Source organism: Palaemon carinicauda, chromosome 30, assembly GCF_036898095.1.
Source record: "Palaemon carinicauda isolate YSFRI2023 chromosome 30, ASM3689809v2, whole genome shotgun sequence".
NCBI lineage: Eukaryota > Metazoa > Arthropoda > Malacostraca > Decapoda > Palaemonidae > Palaemon > Palaemon carinicauda.
Genome location: NC_090754.1, coordinates 54,686,024 through 54,711,197, shown reverse-complemented (window position 1 = coordinate 54,711,197; position 25,174 = coordinate 54,686,024). Strand labels below are relative to the sequence as shown.

Below are 25,174 nucleotides of genomic sequence, written 5' to 3'. Positions count from 1 at the left end.
AATGATGAGTGCAAATTATAGTATAGTACAGTACTGTACTGTACTAGCTGTAACAGTATATGGAGAAGTTTTCTTGACTTTTGAGTTTTGATTTAAGGTTCTATTACATCTAGACCATTTCAGTCTGCTCTTATAAGAATTCACACGCTGATTTGAAAACAGGAAATTTTGGAAATTAATGTAATTTCAAAATTTATTTCCAATACTAGTCAATACTGGTCAATTTCCATGGATTACCCTTCCTCCCCCTGCCAACGGGACAGGAGGCTTGGGTCGATCTTGCCTGTTGGCTGAATGAAGAACCCTCACAGGGGAGTCCCATTAGACTTGGTCTCCTTACATGCAACCGTGCTCGATGCATCGAAAGAAGGGAGAGGCGCACGCCTTAACGACAGGGTCGTCTCGGTTGTAGTCGGAAGAAGAAGCATTTGCCCTTAGATGTTCTGACTCTAGCTTCCTTTCTAGCACTGCAAGCATTCCAAGAAAGTTGAGAAGGCATCCTTTAGGTTTTTGCGAGATGATGAAGCATATGTATATCTGTACGGGAATGCGATAGAGTACTGTAGTCAGCCATATACATTTGGAACAAGAGGAATGGACTAGCAGACACACTCAGTTGCCAAGGAAAGGTTGTAAGGTCATAGTGGTCCCTATATCCTGATGTAATGTAGAGGCTTCTGGTTGTGGGGGTGTTCTCTGGGAATTGACCTGTTTGCCATACTGCTAAACAGGAAGCTCCCCCTTCTTTTATCTGATCTAGTCCCATGAGCCGTGTTCAAAGTCGCCTTTCAATGCCCGTGGTATCTCATGGAGGGTTACACCTTTCCTCTGCCCAACCCTGTTCCATCAGCCAATGTATTGTGTAGGATTAAGTTGGGACTTGGGTTAATCCTGGTGTCTCCCAGATAGCATCATGCCGAATAGTTTTCTGCCGATCAGCTTTATCGAAATTCCAAGGGAAATCCATAGTCCTTCTCTCCAGAGAAAGTAGGCTAGCCTCCACGATTGATAACGTAGTGGGGATTCTCCTCAGAGCAGATCATCTTTAGTCCTGATCAGGGAGTTCCTCTTTATCCTTACTAGGAAAAGCTCCTCTCAGTCACTGCAGTCGAGAATATCACTCATATTTGACCATGGTCTTTCAACGTAACGGGATAGACCTCTCATCATAGGCTTTGCCTCTACTTGGGAGTAGCTTCAAACTGTCTTGCTGATCTATCTCTGTACCTTACATTCGAGCCTTTGTCAAGATTCTGACTCTCAAGACTGTCTCGACTGCCTTATTATCCGCAAAGGGTTTAAGCGAGTTTCACGGTCTTTCTGCCGGTCTCCCACTAAGAGGTGGAAGGAGCTCCTTAGTCTGGTGTCAGGGCGCATAGCCAAACTTAGATCCCGCTGGGGCACAACCTCAGGTTTGAGCCCTTCATCATCCCATCTCTACATGAAGCGTCAATTGGCACAGAAGAGAGGCTTTTGTTCCCCCTGAGGACTCTGCGGTGCTAACTGAAGAAGACCCTACACATCTGACCTGAGTGTTAGCGACTTTTCCTTAGCACGGGCATAACCAAGAAATAGCTGTCTACTGTAGAGCACGATCTCTTTCGGACTTTAGAAGTCGATTCATAATGCACATAACTCGACTGCTGAGTCTATGTTACAGATATGACTGGAACTCACGGTCAGGGGCTAGGCCCCACTCTTGCCTTCAAGAAAATCTTCCAGTTGGCCAGGTGTTGAAGGTTGGGGTGTGTATGCAGCAGACCACATTCACGGCCTTTATTCTACAAGAGTAACCTCGAGCCCATTGAGAACTTTGCGCTTGGTCTAGTGGTGGTTGCTCAAGTAGTATGATATTCTTTTGTGCTCAGAAACTTTGGTTTCTAATCTGAGGTACTCATCTGAGCTCCTTATAACTGGTTTTAAGGAACCAATAATGTTGAAACGTGATGCCATCCTTAGGGCCAGGGGAATGGCGGTGTATATTGGGACTGAGTACCCTGCTTCTAATAAGTCCTGTTATCAGTGTGGATTTCATAAGATTCAGGTAATAAAAGTTTGTGACAGGCATAATAACTTTTATTTGTGTTCGATCTACCGGAATCCAGACATGGATGATTCTATCTTCGATTGTCTTTTTACCATTATGGCTAAGATACAAGATGATGATAGAAAGGCTTCTTTTGTCTTTGTTGGTGATTTTAATGCTCACCATAGGGAATGGTTAAGTTCTGTCTCTCCTACCGATCGCCATGGCTTAAGAGCTTTAGACCTTGCCTCTGAATCAGGCAGTGAGCAAATCATAAATGAAGCTACTCACGGGTCTGGTAATTGCTTTGACCTTGTATACACGGACTCCCCTGGCGTTATAACTAGTAAGGTTGGTTCTCCAGTCGGGACATCTGATCATGCCTTGATTTCATTAGTAGTAAAGACTGAGCAGCCTGTCCCTGATGTATCATACTCTTGTAAAATTTATATCAAATCCCAAGCAGACTGGAATGGGATTTTGCATGATCTTTTGTGCTTGAATTGGTCACAATTATATAGTAGTGTAGATCCTGTTGTCCCTTTGAATGAGAATCTAGTCAACATAATTGATAGGCGTATCCCTTCTCGTGTGCTAAGGTACCGAGTGAAGGACAAACCGTGGTTCAATGATGATTGTAGACGTGCTTATTTGGAGAAGCAGGTGGCCTATCATCTTTGGAAGGGTAACAGATCAGATTTGACCTGGAATAACTATAATCAGCTTAGAGCTTCAGCTCAGAGAGTTTATGCTTCAACTAAAAAGGAATACAATTTAACCATAAAAGAAACCCTTTCTGGTACAACTCAAGAACGTAAATGGTGGTCTACCCTTAAATCTGCACTATTTGGTGTAGATGCAACAGTTCCTCCTTTACTTAAACCAGATGGCTCAGTCACTCACTGTCCAAAGGAAAAGGCAACCCTTTTGGCTGATTTTATAGACAGCAGATTTCTTAGCTCCAAAGTTATTTGTTATTTTGCGCAAGTTAGGAAGAAGAGGAGCTTTTAGCACTTGTTGGAGAATTGGTAATGTTACTCCTCTATGTAAATGTGTTTGTGGTAGCTCAAGTCCCACTGATTACCGGCCAATTTCCATAACTCCCATATTATCTAAAGTTTTTGAACGTCTTCTGGCAAAACGTCTGAATAGGTTTGCTGAAGGTAATCATCTATTCCCTAGTTTGCAATTTGGTTTTCGTAAAGGCCTTGGAGCATGTGATGCCCTTCTTACAATCTCCAATGCTGTACAGAAATCCCTTGATTGTGGTCAGGAAGTTCGTATGATTGGCCTTGATTTTAGTGCTGCCTTTGACCGTGTTAATCATGAGGCCCTTGTTTTCAAACTCAAACAGCTGGGAGTGGGTGGGTCGTTTCTTAGCATTATTATTGATTTTTTAAGTAATAGATCTCAAAGAGTTTTTGTTGATGGGCACCATAGTGATTATAGGAATGTGATATCCGTTGTTCCACAGGGTAGTGTTCTTGGCCCATTACTTTTCATACTATATACTGTACACATGACATGTGGTTTGGCCTAGAAAACAAGCTTGTTGCATAATCAGATGATGCTACTCTCTTTACTTCAGTTCCATCCCCTGAATGTAGATCTGGGGTTGGTGAATCCCATAATTGAGATTTAGCTAAAATTAGTGCATGGTGCAAATTATGGGGTATGAAGTTGAATCCTAACAAAACTTAAAGTATGATTGTAAGAAGGTCAAGGACGGTGGCTCCTCAACATCCGGATCTCAGTATTGATAATGTTTCTTTAAATTTGTATGACTTTTGAAATTTTAGGTGCGATTCTCGACAGCAAATTTACGTTAGAGGAACACATTAGGTTTGTGTCTTCTTCAATTGCACAAAAAATTGGCTTATTGAGAAAGTCTTTTAAGATTTTTGGTGTTCAATCTATTCTGAAGAAGTGTTTTAATTCTTTCATTCTACCTAGTTTTGAGTATTGTTCTCCTCTCTGGTCTTCAGCTGCTGATTCTCTTAATTTGTTGGACAGAAACTTACGGTCTATTAAACTTCTTATTCCTGATCTTGATATTAATCTTTGGCACCGTCGTTCAGTTAGTTCATTATGCATGTTGCATAAGATTTTTCATAACTCTGACCATCCTTTACATTCGGATCTCCCAGGACAATACTATCCTGTTCGTAATACTAGGCAGGCAGTTAATTCTAATAGCCAGGCCTTCTCCATCATGAGGCTCAATACTACACTGTATTCTAGAAGTTTTATTCCAGCTGTTACTAAGTTGTGGAATGATCTTCCTAATCGGTTAGTTAAATCGGTAGAACTTCAAAAGTTCAAAGTTGGAGCAAATGTTTTTATGTTGACCAGGCTGACACGAGTCTTTTTATAGTTTATATATGACATACAGTATCTGTTTTTGATGTTATTAATAGTTTATATATGACATATCTATTTTAACGTTGTTACTGTTTTTAGAATGATTTATTGTTAATTTGTTCCCATCTTTTATTTATTTCCTTTCCTCACTGGGCTATTTTTCCCTATTGGAGCCCTTGGACTTATAGCATCTTGCTTTTCCAACTAGGGTTGTAGCTTGGCTAGTAATAATAATAGTGGAGTACCGGGCCCAGATCCATCCCTTAGGGGATGTTAAGCATCTTTTCTATGATAAAGTATACTGTAAATGTAAGTCTGGAATGGAGGCAGAATGAATGTCTCTTCACCACCATTCTTTCTGTCCCTCTCTTAGGGATGAAGCGATCAAAGTGTTACTCCCTGGATCTGACTTGATGTTGGTAAACCACATTTTTGAGCTCCATTCTTTAGAATCTAGATTAGTTCTCCTCCATCTTCCCTAGACAAGAGGAAGAATACTAGAATCTAAACTAACCAATTGGTCATCATATGCCAGGTATTTGGGTAAAAGGATCCCTTTGACCATACCAATGTTCTTAGACAGGCCCTATCAGCCTATTTATCCCAATGATAGACAGATAGGAGATTATTGCGGGAGTTATCTCCTTTGCTCCCATACAAGACCAGGTAGATTGACAATTCCAGGGAAGAAAAAAAAAACTATCAAAGAGACTTCTGACCCACTAAGCAGTGAGTCTCCCTACCTAAGACTTTGGTTTGTACAGTATTTTTTGTAGGAACAAATCACAATTTTTAAAGTAATTTGCATTTTTCCTAGCTATACAAACCTCAGTCCTTTAGGTTATACTTCCCTCTCAGTCTTGAGCCAAAAGGTTGTAAATGAAGATTTTGAAAAGTATTGGGAGCGGATCTCCTCACCCTCGTTCCCACGTCACTTAACTGCTCGCTAAAGCGATAAAATAGCCATCAAGCCCGTGCTGAAAAAATATTATTCATAAAATTTGTGTTTTGATTGAGAACTTTTTCTATTTGACTCTGGTTTCCAAAATTTGTTTTCAGTTTGTCAATGATTTTGTTTAATTTTAAAATCTCAATTTCATTTTATACTTTATTTCTATACTTACCTGGTGTGCATATTACTTCCGTATATGGAAGCCTGGCTATGTGGACGTTATCCCGTTAGAAAATTTAAATATTACCAATTTATTTCCTTCTAATATACTAGCGCATCTAGTAAAGCAATGAAACTAAAGGCATCTACTGACAATAACATTGCGCGCATGTTGTATTTTCTTCGATCGAAGTTGAGCTTGGTTATAGGACATGCGCTCTAGATTATCATGGGTATTGTTATATGTGGTTTAAAGACACATTCTCTTGATTTGTTAGCAATTCATTCTCTTGATTTGTTACCAATTGCTATGTACATTGTACAAGGGAATTTTTTTAATCAATCATTATCCAGTATTCACTTTGGGTCTTAGGGCAAGAACAATTTTGTGAGTTATAAATGCGTCGTAAGGAGTATGAGGCCTTGGTGCTCCTTTTTTTTAGTATATTTCATTGTTACTGATCAGATTGAGGTAGGGTTGTGGTAGTAGGCCATTGGAAACAGCCCTTCCTGTCAATCTCCCTGACTGAGGTTTGAGTCCCGCTCCAGCTCGATAGATTCTTGTAGTGTCTAACACCTCACCATCCTTGTGAGCTAAGGATGGGGTTTTAGGGGAGCCTATAGGTCTGCCTGCCAAGTCCTCAGCAGCCACTACCTGGCCCTCCCTGGTCCTAGCTGGGGCACTGATGACATGGACATATGTAGTCAGTCTCTAGGGTATTGTCACTGTCCCTTGCCTCTGCCATAGATGAGGGACTTTTTAACCTTTAAGAAGATTAGAGAGGACTAGGCTAGTTTATTATAGAATTGGGTCTAATGAGGTTTTAACATTAGGTGCACAAAATCATGCAGTCTAATTAGGAAACAGGCTGATCAACTTATAGGAAATAACACTTGAGCTGATAAATTGATGAATTGCAGGACTTCAAATAATAATATCTGGAAATATTTAAATTTTTAAGGATTTTGCAAGTCATAATCAAGTCCTTTAATATTACCTTTGAATTTTTCCAATTAAAATCTTTCCTTTAAACATTTTTCAATCTTGAAAGAATTAAAGAACGTATAAAAAATTCAACTTTAATTCAACCGTAGAAAATTTACACAATTTACATTTATAAATATTCTCCTGTACAACATATTAGCAAATATCCTTAACCTGCATAGTTTTCAATACACACTAAACAATACTCAAGGTCAATATGACCAATATTCAAGCTTGCTTTGAGTATGGGATATGACAAGATTATTACTGTAGTTATGGTTAGTACAATCAATACTGGTAATGGGGGATCTAAAAACTGAAAATATCACATCTGTGACACCAAGACACCTTATGAAGTCTTCTCCGTTAACATTGTCAATTTTCAAAACTGAAAATGAAATTGTACTTTACCTTTATTGGCAACAGCGAAAAAGCTGCTTTTTAATTAACTAGGAGTGAACAACTAAGGGTTAATTAAGTAGTGAGTGTGACAGGAAAATAAAATAAGCCTAATTTATAGAAATGGAACTAATTATTTTATAAATTAATTCTCCAATTGAATAAAAAAAGGGTAAATACTAATATAATATATATATAAACCAAAATATACATTTACCATGTTTCTCTTCAAATATATATTTATACAAATATGATGTATATATAAAAAGGCTACTCTCTCTTTCTAATTCTAGGAAGACCTGCACAGAAAGATAAATGTGGATACCAAATAAATGCAAAACACTCGTGAAAAAGCAAGTCTTTTGTAGTACATTCTTTTCCTGTAACAAAGAACTAACACATAAATGTTATCTACATTTGTACTATAACATGGAACACACAACAAAACTGTCACAACACATTATTTGAATATAAATCATTATGAGCATTTAAATTATTTAAACATTTCCCAAATTCTCTGATGTAATTAGTAAAAAGTCTTGAAAAGAAAAAGAGAAAACGATTAAAATTATATTATATACATTGGAATAATGTTTCCAGCAAAAAAAAGTTCAGGTATATTAAAAATGTGCATAAACTTAAACCAAATAATTGAGAATATATAAAAATTTCAGAATCCTCTTCACTATATACATATATACACTTAGGTTAACATTCCCATCAAGGGTTTCAATATAAAAATTTCCAAGTAGGGAGATACTGTTCCAAAAACTAAGCATTTTTTTGAGATCACAATTTGGCAGGGTTTTCATTCAATTAAAAAAGAACATAAAACATTCACTACAAACTATTGGCAAAAACTAAACAATGAACAAATGTTTACTTATAGATAGTCTCCTTTTTTTTTATTCTTTGAAAGACCCAACCACCCTTAAAATACAATTTTCTTTTCAAATCTACTTTCCATTTAATAAACGTAAAATCTAATCTTTATATATGCAGGCTTCTTACCACAAAAAGCTCTGTTTTAATACGTATTCATATATTCATATAAGGGTTCTTTACTAAATGTACTTATATAATTCTGCGTTTTCAAAATAAATTTCACGAACTATTGCATAGCTCGATATATAAAAAATTTGATTCATTATTTTCACTAATAATACTATTTGCATTCAGTTATCTTATAACATTAATGCACTTAAGATTGCTTTAGTCAGAACCATCAAAGGTACTGAACTACATTTTTATTTCATCTTTACTCCATTCGACAAACACATTACAGAGCATCACTAAGTAAATCTCTGAATTTACAGTCATATTTATTATTAAAACTTGAATGGTTACACAAAAGCTCTCCATTATCCTGCTGGAATTTGTAAATATCATATCACACTGGTAAATCTTTGAATAAGCTCATGCAGCTGCCCCGTCAAAAGTTGGTCGAAGCTTGCTTGGGTACGCTGATAGGTTATAGGGCAGTCGATGGATATGCACTCCACCTTTTCCAATTTACATCCGAGGCAAGCCTGGCATACCTGGTTTAGGTAGTATTAAAGGAAAACATTAAAAAAAATTTTGAATGCAAATAATTTGAGATTACTAAGAAAATTTACATCATTATTGAACTTTTAAGCTTTTAAGCAGTAGATAGCAAAGAGTACCACAATGACAAAAGGAATATAATAACTGATGTTACAAAGGGTAATGATCTTGGCCCATTACTCTTCATAGTATATATAGCTATGCAAAGTGGTTAGGCTTTGAAAACAAGCTTGTTGCATATGATGCTTTGCTCTTTGCATTAATTCTATCTCCTTAATGTAGACCTTAATACAGATCAGGCTAAAATTAGTGAATGGTGCAAATATGGGGATCTAAGTGAGTCCTGAAAAAACTCAAAGTAAAGTTGCAAGTCAAGGACAGTTGTTTCCTCAACATCCATATTTTTGCATAGAAAATGTCTCATGAAATATATATAATTTAAAATTTTAACCGAGATTCTTGATTGAAAATATAACTTTTGAGAAATACATTGCTTGTTTCTTCTTTGTTAAAAAATTTTTCTTATTGATAAAATTATAAAATTTTCAACAAACACTTTATCCTGGGGAAATGTTTTATTTCTTTCATACCATTATGTTTTGAGTATTTTTCTATTGACTGGTTATCAGCTGATGACTCTTTACCTTAATTTGCTGGATAAAAACTTGCAATCTATTAAATCCATTATCCTTAATCTAGATATCAGTCTCTGGTACTGTTGTTTTGTTAAGTTCTTTGTGCTTGGTTGCACTTTCATAATTCTAACCATCCTGGCATTCAAAACTTCCTAGATGTGTCATCCTGTGCGTATAGCACAAGGTATGCAATTCATTCTAACTATCTTGCCTTCTCCATCATAGGGATCTAAATGTAGTAAAGTATTCTAGAAGTTTTGTTCAAGCTATGACCATATGGCAGTTGAATAGTTTGTGTATGACTGATCTATTCAACATTATTTGAGATCTTAATATGATTTGTTACATCTCTATTTCTTTTCTGCATTGTGCTGGGGCTGCTTTTCCTGTTGGAGATCATGTGCTTTTCCAACTAGGGGTTGTAGCTCATAATAATAATAGTAATAGATTCGTTGTCTTGGGTAAGTCTACGGGCGAGTTCAAAGTTTGGTGATCGGGAATCTTAGTAGTAGAGTACTGTAGTATTCTTTGTGTTGGCACAGCATTTCAAGTAAGCTTGTTCCTTCTTATTTTCAGGCTTGTTGTAGACTGAAGTTTGTCAATCTATTCTTTGCCTGGTGAATAATCATTGGTTGGCAAGACCATGTGAGCAGAGGCTGTAACTATTAGGAAGCTGTTTATTGGTTGATGTACTCTTGGCTGAGACAGACAGCTGCTTGGAGGTGACGTCACTCTGTTTTCCTCTACAAGAGGGGCATACTTTCAGGTAGGCTAGTGTCCCGTTCATTGCCACTATTGGTATTGATCTCACTCAAGGGTTGCAGTGCAATGTTGGTTAGTTGGCAAGAGAGACATCTTATGTCATGTTGAGTGTAAGCTTCTCCAGCTGGGTAAGGGGTTACTAGTATCCTGAGGCGCCTGTTACCAGGTGCGCTGCTGATGATCTTCATATTGTTCAAAAGATTTTGTGTCATTTTTTTATTGTAGCTTTGCAGGAAATGAGCCTTGATGGCACCCGGTAGCATGTTATAGGACAGCCACTTAGAAATACGCATAGTCACCATACCGACATAGATGTTGGTGTATTCTTGGACGGGGCACGTTTCTTTTAGATGTCCTGTATGGTATGAGGATCTAGGTTTTGGCTGTCTGATAAATCATGAAGTTCAGGGTGGAGATGTTGTTTATCATGATGTTCTTCATGGCTTTTATCCCTTCTTAATAGTAAGTCTTTCTCATCAGTCCTTTGTATGATGGATTGATGCTTGTCATTGGGGCTGGGTCGGGTTTGGCATCATTGTGCCAGTTGACGAGAAGCTTTTCTAACTTCCCTGTTGACGTGCCTCTCTAGTGTACTCCTCAATATAGAGGACTTTGGTAACCCTACCCAACACCTCATGGATAGCCCACCAGGAGGAACAGTGGGAAATTGTTATTTTAACGAAGACTTTAACTGTTTTCGCTTTTAGCAAGTTTCATCACTAAGATGAAGTCGGAGATTAGTTGGTTTATTATAGTAGACCGACAGCTGTGCTCCAGCATGTGGTGACTCCTCCAAGATGCAGAGGAGTTCCTGGATTCCTACGGGAGACGAGGCCTTTGCAAAGGTATCATCAACATATCTGACGTAGATCTGCTTTATTCAGTGGAGAGAAGACCCGTACTTCCACTGTAACTATGTAGAAATTGGCATCTCGATGCTTGTTTATGGGCTGAGAGTGGTTCTGAGAAGTCACCTGTTCTAATTTCCTATCACGCACTATTGTTGGAAGGTCTAGGCCTGTGGGAATGAGGATCATGTTGTAAACCTGTCTCAGCAAGTGGGAAAATCTTGTGTCATGGAACAGACTCGGTGCACAGAAAGATCTTGATGCATAGAAGGATCCTGCCATGTTGGAAGAACTACGATTGCTGGGAGTGGAGCAGGTAACAGGTAATTTAGTTCCCTGGTAACTCAAAAGTCACGATCATACAAAGAATGATTGCTAAATTTACACACACATATTGATAGATGACGAAGGGATTGATTACAAGAAGACCTTGGATCGTCTATGAATTTGCTTAAGCAAGGGAAGATCTTGTCACTCATATGAACAGGTTCTTCTCTCACGAGTGGATTCCCTCTTCTTTTGGGCCAGTCTTCTTAGGGGAAGATCTTGAGGTGGCCTTTGAATGTGCAGGAGGAGAGGAAAGAGAGTGGAGCCCTTCATTCCAAATAAAACATTTGTTCCATCCTGAATGAGATAGAGCATAGGTTACAGGCTCATGGGAACAAGTACTGTGTACCAATACTCCTATCCAGGGATGGGTACATTCCCCGTATATACCATTTCTCCCTTTCATTTAAGAGGAGAATATATTGGGACCCCTTCCTCAGGTAGATATGTTCTTGGTAGACAACATCCCTCCCTTGTGTACACAGGGAGATATCAGTGAGAGTCACACCAAACTCCTGCTCATCAGTCACACTAAACTCTACTTATCAGTCTTCTTTGACTGGGTCGACTTCTTCAGGCCAAAAATAGTAGCGTATGCAGCTTCGCTTACTACTTCTCTGACTCTCCTTTTTAATGAAAGGGGTGAGCGGTCGATCGTTCAAGAAAGAGGAAAGAGGGGCAGTGCCCTTCAACTCCTATCGACTGGTCTTCCTGGACTGATTCGATGATGTCTTCTATGTTCTTATTCAACAAGATGAGGTAGAAGAGGAAGAGGAACTTGGAAGTTTGCCTACCCTGCGATGATGCTCCCATGAGAGAAGAGGCAGCGGCACTACCATGTGATATGCCCTTAGCGCCTTCACAGGATTGGGAAGACATTCACAGCAGCAAAACCTTCCAATAGAAAATTAGAAATATCTATGGAATTACAAACTTTTTAGGATAGCTTTGTCTATGTCGTCGTAAAGACACACTAACAAAGGAATGAAACAGCAACAGACATGCCAACCTGCAGGAACAAGTATATTGTGGATAATGGAAGGGTTGCATAGAAGACTGTCACATCTAAATAGCATGTCCTTATCTTCTGCTATTAATATCCCTTTAACATGATGATCTGCCAGCACATATTTTAAATCATAAAGAAAAGCCAAAAGACTATGAGACAGCAGAGAAGTGTCTGTACTACAATGCGGCTGAAATCAAAGCTGTGAGCTGGGCAGGGCCTGCCCCTCCACTCACCAACTACAACCAACTTGTTAAAATCTAAACGACAGTTTCCAGCTTCACCAAAATCCTTCTCTTAAAGGGAGAGGCTTTGTATTCATATAGAAACAAATGTATATTTTTTTTTCTTAAACTACAACCAAAACAGCTTTTCCTATTATATAATCAATTTCTTTATTTATTATATAGCTTGAAATTCTTAAGGCTTTTCTAATTTCTTCCTTAAAAAACATTTTGAGTAAATGGGAAAAGAATGAATGTATTGCACTCACCTTTTTAATATCGTCAAGTGCTCTGTCATAACAGCGAATTTTTTCGTTAAGAGCAAGGACAGTGTCTTGCGGGTTAGTTTTACAGTCCGTACATAATGAAACTCCACCCCCTGCACCTGATAAAACAGTTGCAGCTCCACAAACGATGCAGGCCGAAGGAGTGAAGTAACGGACGATGGACATGGCATGGGAAGTAGATGGTTCGCCCCAATTACTTGCTCTTTTCTGAGTATTTGCTATTTCTCTTACCAGAGTAGCATTTGATTTTGACAATCGTGGCAAGTCATTGTACCTGGAAATATATAAAAACAGAAGGCATAAAGTTTTGGAGAAAAGAAAAAAGGATATAGTCTGGATATACTGTAGTACTTAACACAAGCTATATGTGCATAATATCCAATATTTATTGAAGAAAATTAAAATGGAAAACTAGTTCATTGAAGAAAATTAAAATGGAAAACTAGTTCAGATAGCTAATTATTATTTCTCAAGATTATTTTTATTTTCACAAATACAATAAAGTGAAAGTACATGTCATAAAGATCTTTAAAGCTGGCAATGGAGCTTAATCAATGCTGAAGTAATTCAAAGAAATAAAAAGCTAGAAGACACGATATATGAGTGTCTCAATAAACTTTGAATTATTTCAGTTAGGACATGACTTAGGCCTCCCACCTATACAGTACAGGTCCATACTTTCTTAACAAATACTTGACTAGAGGATTCTGTATTCAAATTTGGCAAAAAATATAATCCTCAATGTACAGTTTATAAACTGTTAAATAACCCTCAAGGTAGAAGTATCTGAATTTGATAAGAATAAAAATTATATATAACTTACCAAGCAGCAACATCTACACCAAGAAGAGAGAAGCATCTATCCAAAGGTGGCATAATTGCTCTCGTGATGTAGTATGTTGCGTTTACACGAAGTGCTGGATCTGCTAGAACAACATCTGGGGCTCTTACTAGTTGGATTAGAGGTAAACCTGGCGCACCATATATGATGACGTAAGGTACACGCTCACCTACTCTTGGTTCTTTTCTAGGATCCTTGCGAGTCCATTTTCTGTGATGAATGAATTTGTAGTGAGATTTACAATCAAGACATAACCTTTAGGAGTTTTGGATTAAATGTTAAGACTATGGAAAAGATAGCATGCATCCCTTCCACCAATCTTGCAAGTATACTGAATAGTAGGATGAAGGGGGCCTGTTCTCTGAACACTAATAAACATCCTCTTAAACCTACTCTTAAAAACCATTGGTGAATCAACAAGAACAAATACTAAATGTTAAATTCATAAATATTCTTCATGATTAACAATAATGTTCCTCTATTTATGTTAGTATTCTTTTTTTATGGAAACCTCTTTTTTTTCAGGAGGAAACGGTCAAATACAATCTAATGGACTGGGCCCCAAGAAGTAACTTCACCTTCATAATACAAGTTTGAAATGTTTTAACAGTACTTGGTCTCCCACTCTTGGATTACAATCTTAACCTCACTGGTGGTCAAGGCTTCAGTGATCACATTCAATTCTTAACCTTGAATTACATTTAAGATTTTAATTTATATTTCATCTTACAGTAACTAAATTTATATTGATCACTGTGTAAGAAATTTTGATTATCCTTAATTTGAATGCAAACATCACACTGTTTTACACCCAGTAACACTTAAGTCCTAAAAAACAGGAGGAAGAAGCTTGGCTAGAATTGATCTACAGTATACACATTGATAGAACCCTTTACCTTACATTCTAAAATTATGATTGTCATTCTAAATCTTCCAGAGCTAAACGTCAATGAAGAGAGGATGCAACCTTTCCAATATCAGATGAATAAGAAAAGTATTAAATATGCAGAGTCTAAGTTTTCCTATAAGTTTTTCAAATTCATTGTTTCCAAAACAAGTCAACCAAATTTATTTTGCCACCCTGTATTAAGGTTAACATTCACTTGGAGGCAGTAAACAAATATCTTGGTATCACTACACTGACAACCTCTATATTATGAGAGTTATATACTGTAAAAGTTTATATGTGGTAAGAGTTGCTATGTAATAAAAAAGTTACTCTAAAATTAAAAACTGAAATGCACCTTTTGCCATGAATTTATTCCCAAGCAGAAAAGTCAGCAGTAACAATGTTACTCAAAGGATCGAACGCCAACCAAAGAATAACGATGATTACCAGTGGGGTTGATTGCTGTAACAACTGCCACTTTCAATGTTATTGTTTAGTCGTTAAAAAGCTGGTGATATATTACATTTCAGTTTGAAATTTTGCTTTCAAATTATGGTCTGATAGTCAGGTAAATATAAAAACTTGGCTATGTACATATTGAAAAATAAATACTACAAACCTTGCCAATTCTAGAGCAGGAACACAGGCACCTGGCCTATAGCCACTGGCACCTCTATACTCTTTGGCAAATATCAAATCCTGGAGCGAAACTGTCCCTTGAAGAAGCTTCACAAACTGACGCTGAACGTAATCCTTCACTTTGGAGACGTCCTTTGTCTCAAAGAGGATACGCAAGGATTTCTCAAGAACCTGTATTGGAGAGAAAAAATTTCAACATAAAGGTTAAGCCAAATTTGTAAATATCCATAAATCAAGACTATGTTATATTTAATTCCAAAACTGTAGAATACTAAACAATCCAAAATTTGTGGATTTTAATTCAAGTACTTTTTTGTTAAAAATTATCGTTTAAGTATCTTGGTGAAAAAAAATGCAATGAGAGTAACAGGCAGGCTAGGGTATACTTATAAAATGTAGACTATATTAGTGAAATAGTATTATGCTTATAATTTTCAACAATATTCCCATTAGAAACAAAATAGCCCCAAAAATTTTTATTTTGTTTTAAAGACACGTACCTCCTCATTTTTTCCTATATTCCCCCAAGTTTTTCTTTACATTAGATAACTAATGACAAAAAAATTTTATCCACTAGTGAATTCAACACAAAAGCCATCCTATATGAAGTACAATATATAAACTATAAAATAGGAGAAGTCTACATTCATTACACAGCTAAATAAACACAACTTAACTACTAGGTCAGATAGATAATTGCCAACATACCTTTGACATTGCTGGGCATCCATCTCTACGAACTGTCTCGATGCCTTTAGCATCAAACTCTGGGGCATCTTGAGTTGGGCTCTCGTACATATATCCAACATAACGTTTCTTTGTCTGTTAAAGAAAATTGTGCTTGAAATAGACCGCAAACAAGATGTCAAAAATATATTCACTATAATTGAATGTGTTTTTAAAAAGTTTTACAAAAATTTAACTACGATACGTAGGCAGAAACTACACAATCCTATACTGAACAAAATTTTCTTTCATATACTGTACAGTAGTTACATATAAATTAATGCATTCAATGACACTCAAATAAGGGGTAACTTTCTAGTAGTTCTTTTTCCTAGAATCAATTTCATTTATTCTATCAGTAACATTATTCAAATACAACTTTAATGAAGTACGTGATGGGAAAAAATTAGAACAAAAGGCAAAGAAATATTATCGTGTGTACTCTAATCATCCCCAAAATCTGAAGCTAAAGGTTACTAAGATTTAATTATGAAATAATATAAAAAAAGTTCTTATTAAAATTTACACATGTACCCAACCCAAGCTCAGAGATGAAATTTAGAGTAAAAAAAATTACTACTAAATTCTACTATTGCACAGTAAGTAGGTGTTTTGAAAGCTAACACATCCATGCCATGATCAACAAACAAAAGACATGTAAGGTGTATCAATAAAATAAAGCCAAACAACAACTGTCTTATTCTTAAATTCACTGTTCCCAATTTAAGGTAAACTACATTTGCTTTGTAAGAGTTTTTTTTTTTTATGTGACCATAATGTCTTTAAAAATCAAAGGTAATGTTTTGCATAATATCCACGACTTTTTAATCATAATAGTCCATTCATATCCTACTACTGTACATGTAAAATCTCAAAATACCAGGAATCATATTTTTGTATAGGATAGTCTGACCTTACAGGTTCTTAACATATAGGGTCTAATTGGACCATAGTTTTTTTTTTTTTTTTACTAATTGTAAATGTGATTACATATTGCTTCCATGTGACTGAAATCAATTTCTTTGGAGCAGAAGAAAGAAGAAATTATGAAAGTCTAGCAAAAATACCTATTAAGAATTTCCTTATACACCTTATACAATAAAAAAAAAAAGAGGAGAGAAAATACAGTACCTGTAAAATGCAAGGTAAATAAACCTTCTCAAATTTAAGTTTCACGGGTTTAGGATACATCTGGGTTACTTCATCAGCAATCTCATTTCCAATCTTGAAGGCTTGATCCTTTGACCGTCCTGGTAAGTGTACGAAGAGTGAATCCGTATCTCCATACACCACCTCTGCTTTCCAAGTAGGGTGATTATTCACATGCTGAATACAACGTTCTAAAGTCTCTCTCCCTTTGCTTACGACACTATCGCCAATCTGTAAAAAAATTAACCCTGTATTTTTCTTTCATAACAATTCTAAGATTGATATCAACTGCAGAATTATTCAAGTGAAACAACAATCTTAATAATTCGGAGCAATACAGTACCTCAGAACACGGCATCCGGCCGGAAAAGTTTGCACTGGTGTAACCGTAAGTGACATTGGCGATAAGTTTCAGACCAAGTTGTCGTGAATGTAGCACACGCTGAAGAGATGTATCATCTTTGTACTCCTTCATCATTCGCTTCACCTAAAACAGAGATATTTCTATAAACCTCTCGTCAGTAAGGATGTCTCAAGAACAGCTAGTTAAAGAAGGTATTGCCCTAAACTACACCATGATTGTTATCTTAGCAACAATAATAACTGTATACTTGTACATAAACTTTAGTACCCCCAATATTATTAGAAGACAAAATAAGAAATACATATGGTAAATGCTTTTTTAATTATATTTAATAACAAAAGTACAGCAGGGACATCTTGTAATCAATTTGATATAAAAATAAGTTATACAATGTCATTACATAATAAATCATTTCAGAATCTAAAGTCAATGACAAACCTGTTTATCAAAAAGGGATGACCCAATTAACTGCTATAGTAACTAAAAATTCTCCGAACATCATCAATGTATTATTAGTCAAGACTTTAATAGGACTTATTCAGAGGGATGAAAACTGTACTTAGAAAAGGAAGATGAACAACTAGGTGGGAAGAGAACTTACCATAATCCTTGTATTCAATATTTCTTCAAGCATCTGCGGTAAAATGCCTCGTCTGACACTAGCTGGTACAAAAGCCACTCCACAAGGGGAAACGTTGATCTAGGTGTAACAATGGAAAAATCACATTTAAAAAGTAATTTGGATTTTTCAAAACAATAGAAACCCAAGTCCTTTAATAGGACAAAGGGTTATATTAATGTAGGAATAATTCAATTTTTAAAAATCTTATTAATTTCTTCATGTTAAATATTTTTTTATTCCACTGAATTCAGACTATTTATAATCTTTATTCCAATTCTAGGGATATAAACATTACGTTACAAGAGCCTCAGTGTGTATTGTCACTCAAACAAATATTAAAGAAATAACTAGATAGGGAGGCTACTATACAAGAATGGCTCTCTTCTGTCTTAATAAAAAATAATTTACATTTCTATGGAGAAAATTAGTTTATAAGATTTACAAGAACTGTATATGTGCTTCAAAAAAAATATTAATTCATTGGAAAAAACTATATAATGTATTATAAGAAGTTGATATAAAAATGAAAAAAATAAAAATGCATTATGGAGTTAAAAGAATGCAAAATAATAAATATAAAAATACAATCTACCCTGAAAATTCAGTCAACATCAAAGTAGTTCAGTACACACAATTTAAAGATACAGACATAATCTATGCAGAAAGGCATGAAACTATTAAACGTTTAAGAGGAAAGTTGGAAAAATGTGCTTACCTCATCGGCAAACTTTAAGAGCTCCTCTGGATTGAGTCGTAGATGGGAGGTTCCAAACTCCATGGGTTCGGTCCCATTCACCAGATCAATTCGTCCCAAACAGGTGGAGTAGCAGTAATTGTAAGCGATCATCATAGATGGGTATAAGGACTGAAAATCTAATACCACCACAGGATCACTGTAGAATCTGTCGATTTATAAGGATCATTATAAATTGCTATTCATAGATAAAGGTCTATTTAAGATTGCCTATATCTACTGTACAATCAAATTCTTAGCAAAGATAAGCAAAACAATTGCTTATGCTGATATCTTATAAAGTGCGAGAAAATAAAATCGAGGGACGAGAAATATTATCAAGATATTTAAAATCTTAAGAAAATAAAATGCCTTTTATCTTTGACACCATTTTCTTCCTAAAAAAAAGGGATTTTGACGAAGGAAAAATCTATTTCTGGGCGAGGAACCTGTGTCGCCCAGTGAAATGCTCCTTCAAGCACCATTTCAAAGGTATAATTCTTCCTAAAAAACCTGTATTATAGTATATTTCAACCTAATTATTTTTGTGATCTTGACACCCTTTGTATAGATAAGACTTCAAATGAATAACCTTGCTCCCTTTTCAGAAAAAAAACATTAACCTACCTTGATTTTGGCTCCAAAGTTAAAGCAAACCATTCAGGGGACTTCATGGCCCCACGCTGTTGAATGCTCGGAGAAATTGCCACGAAGTTTGCTGCCCGAGAAAGGCGCAGCATCATTGATTCCACACGATACTGAAAAAGAAGTGAAGAGCTTTTATGCTATGTTGCATGATGTTGCATAGGGTCAACTGGCATAGTAATAAGACCAGACTTAAGGCAAGGATTAGAAAAGTGAGTTCCAAGACTAAAAGAGAAAGCCAAGCTTTAGAGAACAGGGATATAAACGCAGAGGTGGATTATGGGAATATAACTGCTTGAAACTTTTGAAAATTATAAAATAAAAAGAATGGCAGGCATAGTAAAGATTACAGTTGCAGAGATGATAAATGTGTCATGACCAAAATAGTGGAGAGGGAGTGAGGAGGACTTTGGAGGAATCTGTTAAGGGGAGAAGATTGGGAGGGAGGCAGAGAGAGTGAATGGGGAGGACTTGGGATGAACCTGTTAAGGGGAGAAGATCGAGAGGGAGGCAGAGAGTGAGTGGGGAGGACTTGGGAGGAATCCGTTAAGGGGAGAAGATGGAGAGGGAGGCAGAGAGTGAGTAGGGGAGGACTTGGGAGAAACCTGTTAAGGGGAGAAGATGGAGAGGGAAGCAGAGAATTAGAGGGTGAGATAAGGTGAAGGATGAGATGGAGAGAAGAGGTTTAGGTGGAAGAGGATGCCTTTAATCAAAGGCATTGGAGAGGGTGCATCAGGCAGCGACCCTTTAATGTAAGGATAACAGTGGGGAAAAAGAAAGGATGCAGAGGGTCAAAATGTAGACAGTTTTAGCAATCTTTACCTGAGAACCACGGGCCAGAACATCATAGAACTGGATGCCAAAGAGACGTGCCAGCTCGGCCGTTCGGTGGATGAGATCTAATCTGTGTAAGAGGTCAATTGTCAGGTCACAGCGGGATGAATAGTGCTCCAAGGTTCTCCACCTGAAAAAATGAAAAAAAAAAATAGTAAAAATTACTTGAAATTTTGCTTTTTAGTAATCAATGGTCCTTGATGTATCTAATTTTGTTGTTTTATCTCGATTATTACATTTACGGTTAATGGCAACTATTACATTTACGGGTGCATACCCTAAGGTCCCACTTCAATGTTTGAGAGAATTTTCTTCAATTCTTACAATGGTGACCTTCAACTATTACTTAAAAATAAAAAATGAAACCATGAAAGCTTATTCATATAAAATAACTTTTTAATTTTAAAATTTACACAACAATTGCTTCCAAAATAAATTTCCCTTTTGTATGAAAACCTTTATTCAGCTTATATAACCTGAAATTCTCAATTCTTTAGTTATTTATCTCTGTAAAAAAATCTGTTTTTCTTTGGAATTAAATTTATATAAAAACTTGGAAACTATAACAAAAAGTGTGCCTTTTTGTACTGCATAAATTGCCATTTTACGAACTATTATTTACTGATCGTCTGATGCTACTTGCAAACCAAATATAATACAACTATTAAAAATCATATTAATCTTGGAAATTTTCAGCTGGATTTGATAACATCAGTAAATAAATTTATTTAATGTATTTTTCCCCAAGTAATAAACTTTTCTGCAAAATGCCTAAATATGCCACCTTGTTTCCATGATCTGCTCTTTAAAACTCTGTGCATCCATTATAAGTACTATACCGTACGACAGCGTATGCTAAACCCTTCTTCAATACTAAGTAGATAGCGCCCGAGTACATAACTAATTTATTTAATGTAAGTATTTTTTCCCAAGTAATAAACTTTTCTGCAAAATGCCTAAATATGCCACCTTATTTCCATGATCTGCTGTTTAAAACTCTGTGCATCCATTCTAAGTACTATACCGTATGACAGTGTATGCTAAACCCTTCTTTAATACTAAATAGATAGCCCCCTTAGCTATGTTTTGTCTTACCTTGTTGTGTCATGAATCCACCAATCTCTGAGATCATCATGAGAAAAGGACGGTATTCGAGTGTGCAGCACATGATAAGCAACATTATCAAGTGTGTAACTCCTCAGTGCCACCTGGAAAAGTCAATATAATTTAGTGTGTATGTAAACATTGGAATTCACTTAGTTTGATTTTATATTTATAAAATTTAGGTTATTTACACCAGCATTGGGGCCGCAGAGGTCCTTCAGAGCCGAGGTGAAAGATTGGAAAACTTTCCAGTTGTGAAATGAAAAATAGGTGAAAGAGGGGAAAACTTTGCAGTTGCGCAATGAAAAATGAGTTGAGAGAGGTTGGACGGGAACCTCGAGGATAGATAAAAGATAGCGGCGCGGAAGTAAGCAGCCCAAAAATTGATACATCTAGGGCCAGAAAGCACGCTGCAAAGATAATTCAATAATGCCTACGGTGAACAACGTGGGGTGCATTTTTGTCAATTATAGCCTACAGGTCAAGTCTACTTAAATATCAACCATTAATGTCATAGGTCTCAGATTATAAATGAGGACAGACGTGTGAAAAACTTGGAGCCACACAACTGTGTTCTCAGGCCTGAGCTACACTTTTTCCTCATTTAGTCATGTTAGTATTCTTTTAGGTGAGGAAATTTGTTTGCATATACTAATTAAATATTTTCTCAGTTTAATTTTGTGCTAAAAGTTTTGTTTCAAATGATAAGAGAGATTTCTAATTACATTAGTACTTTTTTCAGAATTGAAAAATCCCTACGCATTTGGCTGATATATGAAAAAATACTTCTAATACTATGAAAATAGAAAACAATACACTGCATATATTGGGAAGAAATATACATAATTCTTTTCCAAATATTCTGTATGTACAATCCTAGCTTTTAGGAAGAAAGGCGTCACACAACTTAGGCACTGATTACAATGTTCAGTCTCTAGAACATTTCCTATTTCACTTAATATGTTTCAAAGGAATACTCAAATACATGTAAACGATTTTGTCATGTTACTGTACATACAATTATCAATGTAAAAATAGCCATTATTATAGAAATTTCATCAGTATTATTCAGTCTTCCACAGTAATGTATTTCACACAATATAATGCAATACAGTAGGGTCCCAATTACACGTGTTCTAATTACGCGATTCCTCAATTACGCGATCGATAGTTTTTAAAAATTAATTTTCCTGTATTTGCGAGGAGCATTCTAAATCCGCGAGTCAAGCACCGCGAAGCGTAGGAAATCTATTGTTTTCTTAATTGTATTGGGGGGGGGGGGGTGATGGTTCCCCGATGTCTGAGAAGGGGGGGGGGGGGGAGAATGTGAGAGAAAGATTTCTGTTCAAACATTTTAAGACTAGTTTTGGATGAAAAATGTTAAGGTTTGCCCATCTGTTGTGTGAACTTGTCGCTAGGCCTAGCCTAACTGTCCAACACCTATATGTATAATATTCCATATTTGTACTAATTAATTTTTATACTTACGTTGTGATTATGGTGAAAAATCCTTATTCATTAAACTTTAAATTAAAAACCATCAAAATAAAGACTATTTTATATCATGCTACTGCCAAACATGTCACCACAACCAAACCCATTACTTTGTTTAGTACGTTCCATCGCCGATCATAACGAACTCGCTAACCAATTTTAACATCTGTCTATAGGTTAACTTTTGCGGCAAAAGATATCTTACCAGGTACTATGTAATAATAATGTTATAATTAATGTTTTATTTATCCTTAGAAAATCAAAATATATGAAATATGAGCAATTTTGTTTCGTGTTGTTTTTTTTTTCCTAAAAAAAACGCCTTCTTAAAAGGAAAACGTTTTTTTTTTACGTTTCATCGTCGATCATAAACGCATTTACTCCTGAAAGTGATATTGAAGAGCTTTTACTAAAGATGTTATTATAAATAAAGATTATAAATAGGTGGTAAAATATCTATAATTAAAGTGTAGCAGCATCAAGAAATGTTGGGGTTCGCCCTTTACATAAGAATGTACTGTACATTGGATTAGACAGAACGTAGAAAAAATCAATTAGGGAAAAATCGGTATTCGATATCCTCTTCATCAGCATCGTCAATCGGGCTTTTTATTTTTTTATTCTCAGTCGCTAACTAGTTATCGCACTGCCAAGATCTGCACACATTCCGATAATTCACATTTGAAGGTTTTCTGGGAGAGGATGGATAGAGAAAATACCGAACTATATAAAATGTTTTTTTAACCTGTTAAGCGTCACCCACGTGATAAACCGTTCACCACGATCTACTCGGTACCGCCTTCAACTGTATATTCCGTTCATGACTTTAATTGCCTTTTACAAGCCGTCAGTCTCGTGATGTTACTTTACTCGTATAGTAAGTATAGGATCACCACTTGGCAACACTCTCAGCATATGGGGACTGTGAATAGAAACTTATATGATGTCTGGCAACTATTTTTCTGAAGGTAGCTTGATGTTACAAAACTCTGGTTTGAACTGGTTTCCTATCAGTGCGCTCGGGCGTTCATGCATAAGTGGTTATTTGTTGTTCCTTTTGTAATGAAAGGTCTAAAGAGGAAGGTTATTTCTTTAGATGAAATAAATGATATTCTTGTTGTGGAATTTGATAATGATAACCTGTTTGATAATGAGAGCACTAGTTCTGAATCCTCCAGTGATGAGTATATTGAAGAAACAAAGTTTTCTTTCGATGTCGAAAGCGAAAATGACTTCTCATTACCGAATGACTGGACAACGAAATTTCACAAAACTATAAAGGGAAAGGAAACGCCGAGAGAGAGAGAGAGAGAGAGAGAGAGAGAGAGAGAGAGAGAGAATAAAGTGGATAAATAATGTACAAATGTATGACGAACATATTTGAAAACTATACAGGAAACGATATGAAAGAGAGAGAGAGAGAGAGAGAGAGAGAGAGGAGAGAGAGAGAGAGAGAGAGAGAGAGAGAGAGAGAGAGAGAGAGAGAGAGAGAGAGAGAGACCTATCCCTTTCCTTTTGTTGCTTATCCAGGCGTAAGATTTACGATTGAAGATAAAAAGAACCCATTAGAATATTCAGTATTATGTAGCCATTTGAAATTAAATAATAGTAGTATTAATTGTTTTTTTTTACTCAACCATTTAATTAATATCCCTACTTTTAACTATAATTACGAATTATAAGCATAAAGAAATTATATTAACTTTGAAAAATTATCATTAGTGAAATGACCGCTCAGGGCAAAAAAAGCGTGATTATCGTACAGCAGCCTATTGCACACTTGCGCCTAGTGGCCGTGTTTACGTGTGGGAGTGTCATCATGGATATACAGTACTATACTGTAATTTTTAACTATTGCTAGATACGTACTGTATCAAACCTTGAAAACCCTTTTTTGTTTTTTGTATCTATAGGAAATAATTCTACATCATTCGGAAAATACTGAAAACAGTAAGCTATGCATAGTACAGTAGTAAATACTACAGTCATAGAAAATTATCAAAACTTTAACAACTTTTTATTGTTTTATTTATCCATAAAAGAAATTTTGTACAGTATTTTATAAAAAAAATCTATAAGAAGGATTTCTTACAGTATTGTTAAGATAAAAGCTACAGTATATATATATATATATATATATATATATATATATATATATATATATATATATATATATATATACACACATACATACACACACACAGTGTATATACAGTATATATATAGCTAGAAAGCTAGAAATGGAGTGAAAAAAAATTTGACGGGTAGGTTGCTGTTTGCCGCCATGATGTGTTTCGAAATATACAAATTTCCAATTACACGAGGCCTTTCATCGACCAAATTCTCGCATAATTCGGGACCCTACTGTAGTTACTCTGCCAGGAAGTGATATCAATGATTATGAATATTACGCATATAACCAGATCGTCAAGTCCTTATTTATCTATGGGCCGATTGAGTAGCCTAATCAGTAACAACAGCCCTTTACAACCTATAGTATATTGAATCGTCGTCGCCGGCGCCCACTCGTGTCCGAGTATTGGGTTCTGTCGTTAGCCATGGTGGAGGAAACGACAGAATGCCAGTAGCTGGGTATATTGTTTTGGGTGGTCGTGGCT

General features: G+C 36.0%; 1 protein-coding gene across 1 annotated transcript in view; it reads right to left on the bottom strand.

Moving 5' to 3' along the window:
* Positions 1 to 6,577: 6,577 nt before the first annotated feature.
* LOC137623536 (uncharacterized) overlaps positions 6,578 to 25,174 on the bottom strand; it is a 105,391-nt gene continuing 86,794 nt past the window's right edge. The window contains exons 25-36 of the mRNA XM_068354371.1: positions 21,054 to 21,166; positions 19,947 to 20,088; positions 19,107 to 19,237; positions 18,462 to 18,648; positions 17,726 to 17,824; positions 17,104 to 17,247; positions 16,743 to 16,991; positions 15,594 to 15,707; positions 14,866 to 15,056; positions 13,340 to 13,567; positions 12,499 to 12,790; positions 6,578 to 8,420 (exon numbers count right to left, since the gene is read on the bottom strand). Of these exons, the coding sequence (XP_068210472.1) occupies positions 8,268 to 8,420; positions 12,499 to 12,790; positions 13,340 to 13,567; positions 14,866 to 15,056; positions 15,594 to 15,707; positions 16,743 to 16,991; positions 17,104 to 17,247; positions 17,726 to 17,824; positions 18,462 to 18,648; positions 19,107 to 19,237; positions 19,947 to 20,088; positions 21,054 to 21,166 (2,043 nt within the window). The 3' untranslated portion in view covers positions 6,578 to 8,267. The remainder of the gene's footprint in view (positions 8,421 to 12,498; positions 12,791 to 13,339; positions 13,568 to 14,865; positions 15,057 to 15,593; positions 15,708 to 16,742; positions 16,992 to 17,103; positions 17,248 to 17,725; positions 17,825 to 18,461; positions 18,649 to 19,106; positions 19,238 to 19,946; positions 20,089 to 21,053; positions 21,167 to 25,174) is intronic.